Source organism: Merops nubicus, unplaced genomic scaffold, assembly GCF_000691845.1.
Source record: "Merops nubicus isolate BGI_N331 unplaced genomic scaffold, ASM69184v1 scaffold17787, whole genome shotgun sequence".
Taxonomy (NCBI): Eukaryota; Metazoa; Chordata; class Aves; order Coraciiformes; family Meropidae; genus Merops; species Merops nubicus.
This window is the reverse complement of record NW_008619776.1, coordinates 11,435-21,989: the sequence shown is the minus strand read 5'-3', so window position 1 is coordinate 21,989 and position 10,555 is coordinate 11,435. Positions and strand designations below refer to the sequence as shown.

The 10,555-nt window shown below is 41.5% G+C and overlaps 1 protein-coding gene across 1 annotated transcript; it reads left to right on the top strand.

Moving 5' to 3' along the window:
* Positions 1 to 857: 857 nt before the first annotated feature.
* Positions 858 to 9,246, top strand: LOC103776413 (tyrosine-protein kinase RYK-like; the record flags this gene model as incomplete). The annotated part of the gene is given in 6 exon segments (XM_008943924.1): positions 858 to 968; positions 1,408 to 1,540; positions 2,823 to 2,935; positions 4,772 to 4,928; positions 7,818 to 7,954; positions 8,749 to 9,246. Coding segments are annotated over 6 exon segments (763 nt in total), but the record flags the coding sequence as incomplete, so codon positions are not given.
* Positions 9,247 to 10,555: the final 1,309 nt, after the last annotated feature.

Sequence of the window (10,555 nt, the reverse complement as noted above, 5' to 3'; positions counted from 1 at the left end):
AGAAAAACTGGCTGGCCATCCCTGGGCTCTCTCCTGTGCTACCTTGTTCCCTAGGCACACAAGCACTAGTTCTAGCAGAAAGGAGAGCCAGAAAATGCACCCACACAGGATGAGGATGGGATTGTGAGAGCCCTGATTTACCTTGTGTTAAGCCTCCATGTTGCTGCTTGCCACGGGAGAGGGGGGAAAAAAAAGCACATGCAAAAATATTTCAGGGGAAGGGGTTCCAGGCTACACTTCTGCTTCTGCCCTGTAGGTGTTTGGATTGCTGTGGGTCACTGGGGTTATCACAGGGGCTTGGATTGTATCTGGTAGCAGTGATTTTTTTTAAATTTTATTTTATTTTGAAATTTGGGGCAGAGAAAACCAAACATTTCTAAGGTCACCAAGAGTTAAGTGTTTCAAGCACAGAGCAGTAAATAAGTAAATCTAGAAAGCAATGGTCTCAATCAGTGTGAAAGTACTGGTAATTCAGCAGTGAACCTGTCTCTTCTGAGCCCTTCTGTGATTTCGGGCAGCTCACAGCCTGCTCCCCATCTTCTAGCAGCACCAGCACTCTGTGCAGGATGTGACCCTCACTGCCTAGTGCAGGCAGCTCAAGCCTGCCCAGAAGCTGTCAGGAAGTGGCAAAAGTACAGTCTGTCAGCACCTGGAGTGTTTTATTTCCCTTTTCGGCTTCACTCCATTTGTTTAGGCAAAAATATGCCCTAGAACTTGGCTTACTTGTTTGGTTTTTTTTGTTCTAAATTCCATTTTTCAAAAAAGTAGGCAAACAAATGTTGTTTGTGCTCAAATGACCTCAATTGACTTGCAAATCGGGACCTAATTTTAATTAATAAGTTGATTTGTTTCCCAAGTTGTATCAGCGCTTCCTTTAATATTTTTTTATTTTAATTAGATCAAGCCTCAGAGGTACAGGTGACAATGATGCTGACTGAAAGCTGTAAACTCAGAGGACTTCATCACAGGTAAGCTAAGCAGTGTTACAAGCAAAACTGTAGCTGTGTGAGCTCAAAATACTTGTGCTTCAAGCTCCCTTGAGGGGGAAGAAACAGTTTTCTTAGAAATCAGCAATGTTTTGTATATTTTTTTAAGCCATGGAGAGATGAAACTGGGAAAATGGGGAAAGTCTTTTGATTTGGTAAATAACCTGTATTCACAAGAATTTATTTCAGCCCTTTTGTACCACGTGAGAGTTCTTCCTAATGGGGAAAATACTTAAGCATGTCATTTTTGGAAAAAAATATGTCTAGGCTTTCAGTTATTTGGAGACCTTGTGCTCTGCAATTCATCATGCAAGATTTAATGCTTTTCTTCAGTGTTGAATTACTGTGTTCAGGGATCAAGAAGATTTTTTTATTAAATTTGAGTTTCATAAAATGTGGAATTTCTTTCCCTGTCTTCCAGGAATCTGCTACCAATCACTCATGTCTGTATAGAAGAGGGGGAGAAACCAATGGTGCTGCTGCCATACATGAACTGGGGGAACCTTAAACTGTTCTTGAGACAGTGCAAGCTGGTAGAGGCCAATAATCCTCAGGTACAACCAGAAATCTGTGACTTCTTGCCCATTAAACTTAGACCTGGTTTGTCATCTGTATTCATGCCTTAAAAGAAATAGTTGTGGTGTTCCATCTGTTCTGCTGGGGCAGTGAGAGAATTGGCAAGCAGGCTCCCTAGCAAGTGTTTGCCTTGATTCATACAAGGGAAACATTCTCAGCTGCATTTATTGCAGATGTTCAGAAGGCAGGAAGCTGAGTTAAACTCTGATTAGGGTAGCAGCTGGTGTATCAGTACATCTTTTTAAAAAAATAATGAAAAACCAGATAAAATAGTGTATGACTGTGGATATAAGTTAGAATACAGGGGGAAATTGTGTATGGAGAAATTTTGGATGTACTGATTCTATTTTTGGCATAATTAGTAGATCGTCCCTTTAGCTCTTAATTATTTGCTAGTAAGTATAAAAGACTTCTGTTAAACTTTTAAGATGTTGCTGTAAATTTGCTATTAAGGAAAATAGGTGGAGTTATTTAACTCTAGATACTAAAGCAGTGTCTGCTAATTCATTTCTAGTGCTGTGGGTGCTCTTTAGCATTCATAACTTTGCAGTGTGTCAGTGGAACCTGTTGATGCTATTTCATGAGAACTGAGAGAGCAAATATTCCTAGATGAACATATTTTACTTTTAAAATGCTGAGGTTTTAGTGATGGGTATGTATATGTAGTAAAACTGTCCCTCTTGTTCAGATTACTTTGTGTTTTCTTTAGCTGCATCTTGGTTTAGCTTCTGCCTTTAGACTTAAATCAAGCACAAAATGAAATCTCATTTCTGAGGTCAGCATTTGTCCTTGCTATGTACCAGATTTCAAATGAGCAAAGGCCACCTACCTCTGTTAATTTGCAAGTTCTGATAAGCTGCTAGGTTCTTTCAACTTGGATTTGACTTGTTTTGCTGCTTAATTTGAGTTGTAAATCCCTATACAATGCACCAGTATCTCTTTCCAAGAATTTAAGCAGAAATGGTGTTTATAATCTGTATTATGTCAAATAGGAGTTGCTTAAGGAAAAAAAATGGGGCATTATGTATCCTATATACTCATTTTAAGAAGTTTTCTACAAAAACCTAAAGCAAACTCTTTGAGTTTTCAGAAATAATAAGTGGCTATAGTTCTTTGTAACCTGTTAAGGAAATAGTGTCTGTAGCTGCTAGAAACCCTCAGCCCCAAACAAATTTTTGTTGTAGAATACAGCAGGGCCCACTAACCTCACAGGCACTGGACTTGGAGTTTTGCAGTGATTGTTTCTCTGTGCTCTTGCAGGCAATTTCCCAGCAAGATCTTGTACATATGGCTATTCAGATTGCCTGTGGAATGAGTTATCTGGCCAGGCGGGAGGTCATTCACAAAGACCTGGCTGCTAGAAACTGTGTGTAAGTACCCAGTGCTGTAAAGTCATCATGCAGACAATGCTAGGGCAGTAGCTACAGCTAGGATGGACTTTCCCCAATTGACCTGATCTCTGTTTCAAAACACACCACTGTTTGGGTTTGTCTTCCAAATTTTGAGTGGATAGTTTTGCCCAGTGAATTTGTTTCCCCTGAATATGAGGTGAGCCAGGAAGCATGGCTTTGAAAGCAGAGCATCCTCATTTTAAATACTTCTGCCAAGTTTTGTCTATCACTTTTTCAAAGGCTTGAAAAATATTAAGACTTCCCTTATGTTTTCATAAAAACAGTTTATCAACTAATAAACTTTTCTACAAAGTTGCTGTTCATTTTTTTTTCCTTGAAAAATGGCTTAATGGCTTTTTTTGTTGGTAGTTTTCTTTGTTGTCAAATAATGGCTAGATACAAATGTACTTCATAAAGGTAGGAGTGCCACAGTGAGGTTTGAGACCATCTTCTGGCTGGAATACACCCTCAAAATGTGCAGATTGAGATGTTTGGCTTTCTGAAAACCAAATCACTCAAATGGCCAAGTGTGCTCAGTCTCCATCTGCTTTAGTACCTAATAAGGGGGAACAGAAAATACTTAAACTAAATGTCTGAAAATATCAAAAGGGGCAGCTAGTTTATGGGCTTAGTTTTATGATACCTGCAAATAACATCCTAATTTAAGTAACAGAGTTAGTTTGCAGAATTAAAGACCATGTCTGAAGCCCTGAACTCAAGCTCCTGCTTTGGAGAGCCACTTCTGCTTTTGCCCTGCTATTGGTGGCTGAGAGCTCTGCATGTCTGACTCCACAATTAACAGTAAAATATGAGTCCTGTTTCCCACCCTAGGATGGGTCCTGCTCCTGAAATTTGGACAACTTTTGTCCTTTGTGCTTCAAAACCACTCAGTCCTCTCAAGTGAAGACTTTAGCCCTCTTCTTCAAACATCCCAACCAGGGCCAACAGAGCTCCTTGACTTCCATCCAGGGGCCTAAGAGAAAAAGCTGGGAGATAATTAAGCACTTAAGACACTTAAGCTGGGACAGGGGTGGCTGGGAGATCTACCTTGAAGGGATCTACTCATCCCTTGTGGTTTTGAGCTGGTGTCACCAAGCTTGTCCAGCAGAATCTTTCCTGGCTTTTGTGCTACATGAGGATGCTCAGTTTAATACAGTTCCTGAGAGACTCTGTTCCTAATTCCTATTGCTTTTCCCCTCTGGTGAACACACTGAGGGAGAAGTGGGGAAAGGTTGGGAGGAGTTGAGATGAAGTGTATCAATCCTATATACCTGCACCTTAATTTTGGGAAGGGAGCCAATTGTATTACCCTTTGTATTGTATTTGTTCATAGGCAGGTCTTCTAGGAATTGCACTAAACTCTTCAGGAGTGATTTGATATGGAAATTTACAGGTCTATAAACTTGGAGGGGAATGAACTGGCCTGAAAGGTCATAAAAATGAGATCTTTGGCTCATTGCTCCAGAGGAACTGTAGCTAAAATTTGTTTCATTGATCTGGTAGGGGATCTCTAAGGGAGGAGAAATCATTTAAAGGGATTGCTTGTCTGCTTTAAACATTTAGGAATAATAAAAAAAAGAGAGTTAAGCTCAATCTGCTGATTTTTCCAGTGCTTATCTGTTAATGCAGAATAAATATGTTCTTTGATAATATTTGATAATCATACGCGTGTCTTGATCTAGAAGAATGAGAGCTCTTGGAAATATTGTTAGTGCCATTAGTCTTCCCCAATAAACAATAATAAACACAATAAATATTTTCTGCAGAGCTGTCATGTCAGGTTTGCTAATTATTCTAATTATTCTAATAATTCTGTTCTGATGATGCACTTCAGGTTAAGATTACAGACAACGCGCTGTCTCGAGACCTATTTCCCATGGACTACCATTGCCTGGGAGATAATGAGAACAGACCAGTTCGATGGATGGCTCTTGAAAGCCTGGTTAACAATGAATTTTCCAGTGCTAGTGATGTGGTAAGTTGGGTTTTTTTTTTCCTCTTATGTTTTGTAGATGCATTTTGTGGACATTTTCCCCTTTTTTCAGCCGTTGGAGAATCACGGCACTGGACAGGTAACAGTGATCTGTGCAGAACAGCACCTCTGCACCTGCTTCCTGCACTTGCTGCTCATGGCAGGTAGTTTAAAGGTCAGGTAGGCCCTTCTTGCATGGCAAAATTGTCAGTTGGACACTCTTCTCTTTAGTAGTGTTAGCAGAAGAGGCAATTAATTGCCAGCAATCTGTACTGGGTCTTGTCTGCTACATGGCAGGTAGTTTAAAGGTCAGGTAGGACCTTCTTGCATGGCAAAATTGTCTGTTGGACACTCTTCTCCTTAGTAGTATTAGCAGAAGAGGCAATTAATTGTCAGCGATCTGTACTGGGTCTTGTCTGCTGTGTGGGTGAACATGATCCAGAGTACTTCAGTTACAGTCTTGTGGATAGAGAAAAGAGAGGAAGAATTGCTTCCCTTGTCCTGCTGGCTACACTGACACAGCAAAGAATGCAACTGGCTGCTTTTGCTTCAAGAGTCTTCAACTTGTTCATCAGGACCCCCAGGTCCTTCTCTGCAAAGCTGCTTTCTAGTCAGTCCGTCCCATCCAGTCTTGGTACCAAGTCCTGCATCTGGGAGGGATGCATTTGCTTTCATTGAACTTGGAGGTTCCTCTCAACCCAGTTCTCCAGCTTCTTAAGGTGCTTCTGCAGAGCACTGTCCTCCAGCCTGTCAGCCACTCTGCCTAGGCTGTATTTATCCAAGAACTTCATTTGAGTCCAGGCTGTTAATGAAGATAAAGCAGTATTGATTCCTGAGCAGTGCCACTGGTAACCAGCTACTAGCTGAACTACTACTGCTGGTTACAGCAATGTGAGTCCAGACACTTTAATGTCATTTCCTCATTAATTTGATATAAAGACACTGGAAAACAATGTCAAAAGCCTCACTGAAATCAAGGTGAACATGGATTTCTCACCTTGTGTCCACTAACACTGTCTTCTCAGCAAAGAACTAGTCAGGCTAGTCAAACAGTTTGCCCTGAATAAATCCATGCTGGCTGTTCCCAGACATATTTATGCTTCATATGCATGGAAGTGGCTTCCAGGATCTTGTGCTCCCCAATCTTAGCTGGTGATGTTATGTTAGACTGCCTGGCCTGTGGTTCCCTGGGTCCCAATTCTTGATTGCATCCTACCTGGTACAGGGGTCTGGTGTGTCCACACTTGGCTTCAGTGCAGCCTGGATGTTTTCCTCTCTGGGCATTTCTTGGTAGCTAACTCTGCTGAGCTCTGGTTTTCCAAACTCTCCATCCCTCCACACTGATGCATTCCCACTGTATTCCTTAGACTGCCTGGCCTGTGGTTCCCTGGGTCCCAATTCTTGATTGCATCCTACCTGGTACAGGGGTCTGGTGTGTCCACACTTGGCTTCAGTGCAGCCTGGATGTTTTCCTCTCTGGGCATTTCTTGGTAGCTAACTCTGCTGAGCTCTGGTTTTCCAAACTCTCCATCCCTCCACACTGATGCATTCCCACTGTATTCCTTGAGTAGTCTTCTGCCTCCACCCACTCTTTTCCTTCCTTCCTTTGTATCTGAGCTTAGTGCATCCATGGTGGCCATCTACCATGCTTGCTCAGCTTCCTCCACATCAGAACAGACTGTTCTTGTGCTTACAGGAACTTGTGCTTGAAGATCAACCTGTGATAATTAGAGTGCTAATTAATGGTAAGCCACTTGCCCTTATGATCTGTGTCTTCCTGCTAAGGGGGTATTTTCTCTGATAATGATGCTTCCCTTAACGTGGCTACATCCAGAGATTGTGGTTTGCATCTTAAAATGTGCTAATTTAGCTCTACTTCAGAAATACTCCTGTAGTCATTGAAAAATGTGGGGGTTTGTGTCCTACCAAGCTTGAAGATGGAACAGGAAATAGAAGTTACCAGTCCTAGGTCATAGTTAGATGTTCTAGGTGCACCACCACTTGTCCCTCAGCCTTTCTCTTGCCTACAAATGAAAAGGATGTCCTCTCCTGACAGATGGCTGTTCAGAGCAGGGCTGCATCTCTGCCCCTGCATTCTCCAGCTCTGAGCTTCCCCACAGTGTCCACTGGCACTGGCTTTGGGCAAGGAGGAAGCAGGATTTCTTTTGATTAAAACTAAATCTTTGGAGGCTTGCAGAATTCTGCCCCTTTTTTAGTAAATCATGATATTTGCAGCACTTGTAGCTTCAGCAGTGAATCATTGGCATCATCTATGTTTTATCTCTTGATACCAGTTAATAAATCATTTTATTGACATTTATTTATATATTATTTATTTTTATTTGCACATGAGTGGATTGGGTTTTTTAGTTTATTTTCATCTGATCCAGCTGTTAGGTTTACCTAGATGAAATCTTTTTACTTGTGAGTCCTGTTTCTGAGCATATCTTCAAAATACACAGATAACCTTTAATCAAAAAAAAAAAAGGGTTAATTCAATCTGCTTTTCTAAACCTTTGAATTTCACAGACCTTTTTTTGAGGACTTTTGTGTAGCATTTCAAAGAGGTAAAATGTAATCTAAAATTTAATATTTTTTTTCAAAACAGTGGCTTAGTGTTTAATATTCTTTAGATTTAAGTGTTTTTATATGTCATGCTGGGAAAATGCAGTAAATAAATTAGGGTTTTTTAGCACTTAAATTTTGGTGCACCCAGTTCTTAATTTTAGTTCAACTTCTGTAACTCTTATTTGTTTTTCCTCTTGAACTCAGCTATATGTAAAAGCTTTCTTACTGTATGTAAACTTATTTATGCCTGATTTTTGTGGCATATCTGCAGGAGCTCCCAAAATTCAGCATGTTCTGGTAATGCTGTGCTCTGTTTGTTTTCAGTGGGCCTTTGGAGTGACGCTGTGGGAGCTCATGACTTTAGGCCAGACTCCTTATGTTGATATTGACCCCTTTGAGATGGCTGCTTATTTAAAGGATGGCTATCGAATAGCTCAACCCATCAACTGCCCTGATGAACTGTAAGTACATGTTTTTGGAGCTTAAAATGTCTGCTTTGTAACCAGCACGTTAAGGGCTGAGTTTGCCTTTCCCTGCCTCTTTATTCTGCCTTTTGGACAAGCTGTTGTGCCAAGTGGCTTCAGTGACCTGTGTCAAGGAACTGAGGCTAAAATTAAATGCTGCTTATTGCTGTTATTGAGTCTCACTTAATCCTGACCCAGCTCTTTGCCTTGTTTTGACACGTGGGAGAAATGGATCAGCAGGAGAGGAGGAGAGAGGCAAAGGGGCTGGGGGTTTTCAGCTCAGTGTTTGTAGGCAGAGAGTTTAGGCAGAGAATAGTTTGTATTCTCTTGGGAAGACTAGGGAGAATTATTTTGTTTAATGGAGTTAAATAGCAGTGTTTGAGGTGTTTACTCCTAATCCTAGTGGTACAGGAGGATGCAAACACACAGGCAGCACCTTCTGCCTCACGTGGTCAAGTCCCCTTCCTGCACACCTGCCCCAGGCACACTTGGAACTGGGCTTTCTTCCCCAGCAGCTTCCCATGAGCTCTCTATTGCTTCCTCCTGGATGGCCTCTGACTCACAGCCTAATTCCAGCCAGCACTTCCAGCCTCAGCACATTTATTGATCATTCCAGGGGCCTGTCCTCTGAAAAGAGTTTGGCAGAGTGATTCAGAAAGATCACTCTGAATCATGGGGTTCCTTTTCTTTCTCTAGACAGCAATTTTTTTCTAGTGGCCAGTGCTGGTTTTCACTTTCAGGTTGGGACTGTGGTTATTCTCCTCCATCTCCCCTTTGTCTTTGCCTTGCAGGTTTGCTGTGATGGCTTGCTGTTGGGCCCTAGATCCTGAAGAAAGACCCAAGTTCCAGCAGCTGGTGCAATGTCTAACTGAATTTCATGCAGCATTGGGAGCCTATGTCTGAAGGAGCAGGAGAAGAAGGTTCATTCACTGGCTGGGAGAAGGCATGGTGTCCATCTGCAGCTCTGTCCATCACTTGGACTCACACGTGGGATGTGTATAAAGCAACACTAAAGGGAGAAAGCACTTCTTCCCAAACACTGTGCCTTAGAATGCCTTAGTAGTCTGAGTTTGTTTTTGTAAGACCTCTTGATGTTGAATATTTTCTAGATCTCACTTTTGCTAAGTTAAATGGAGACCTTTTTATTTGCCATCAGGATTTTTAAAGTGTAGTGCTAGTGAACTTAAACACAACATTTGGATGGACTTTGCACTCTTAAAACAGATGTGATTTTGGGTTTTTTTTTTTTTGGAACTGGTAGAAAAGTGAGGCTAGGGGAAATAAATGCAAAAGCCACACTGCACAAAGTTTTCCCTGCTTTTTAAAAGATGCTGAAAGTGAATCTTTCTGGCCAGCTCTGGTGTTTATACTTGTATGTATCTGGAATAGCTTTTTAGTATCAACTTCTTCTATTTTTGAGACAACACCACATTGTGGTTGGATCCACAAGCAGCATCTTACTTTTTTTTTAACCCACTCACAAATGTTGGTTATTTTTTTTTTTTTAAAAAGCTGGTCTTCAGGATACAATATTTCCTTTTTAAAGCAGTGAGTGGTGATGTGAAAGTGATTCCAGTTTACCTCATACAGAGTAGGAAAGGTGGGGGAAAAGTGATGCCCTTCCTTTCAGATCAAAGGCTGATGTGACTCTTTTTTTTAAGAGGGTTTTATGTGCTGAATAGAGGCCTTCAGAGAAGCTCCAAAGCAGCCCTTGTGTGTGGGAGTCTTTCACCTCAGACTTCTGGATTACAGTTTTCTCTTGTTCAGAAAGGTACTGGTTGTTTTTTTTTTAATGGGCTTTTATGGCCTAAAACGGGCTTAAATATATAAATATATATTTGTAAAGACACTTGCAGAGTAAAGAATGTTTTTCTATTACATCTAATGTGGAAGCTTCATCCCTCACATTGCCCTGCATGTTGAACTTGTAGGTTGGTGGGGGTTGGGTTGGAGCTGGCATGAAGATGAGGTGGATTGTCTGCCTTCCTCCCTGCAGAACTAGTTCCTAAGACTTAACATATTGTCCTGCTGCCTTCTTTAACCCAAATATCCATTCCACCCCAGGTTATTTTGAGCTGAGCATTACTTAAGAGGACTGAAGAAGCTATTCAATGAAAATATGTGGTGATCCAGCCTCAGCAACTTTCATATTCTCTATATGCCAGAGTTATTTGTGGAATAACTTCCAGTTCTCCAAGTGAACTGTGGGTTGCATTCTCTATGTGGTGGCACCACGAGGCAGGCTGCACTTTAACACAGCATGAAAACAGGACAAATTGCTTTTCTCTCACCCCATCTTCAGAGTAAAGCACCCAAAGCTCTGAGTGTTTGTGCAACTGCATGGTTGGGTTCATTGCCCTGACAGGCTCCACAGTGATTGTACCATTTGAGGAGACTCTGGCCTGTGGGTATGAGCAGCTGGATTGGGCTGTGTAGTCTCCTTTCTGACCCAGAGAAACCTCCCAGTGTCAGTACTTGTTTGCAGACGTGGTTGTCAGAGCTATCAGGAGCAGTCTTACTCATACCCAGATCCATGTCAGGATGGATCCCCATTCCCCCTCAGCTTCCACAGGTTAAAGCCAAGATAGGTGTTTTACG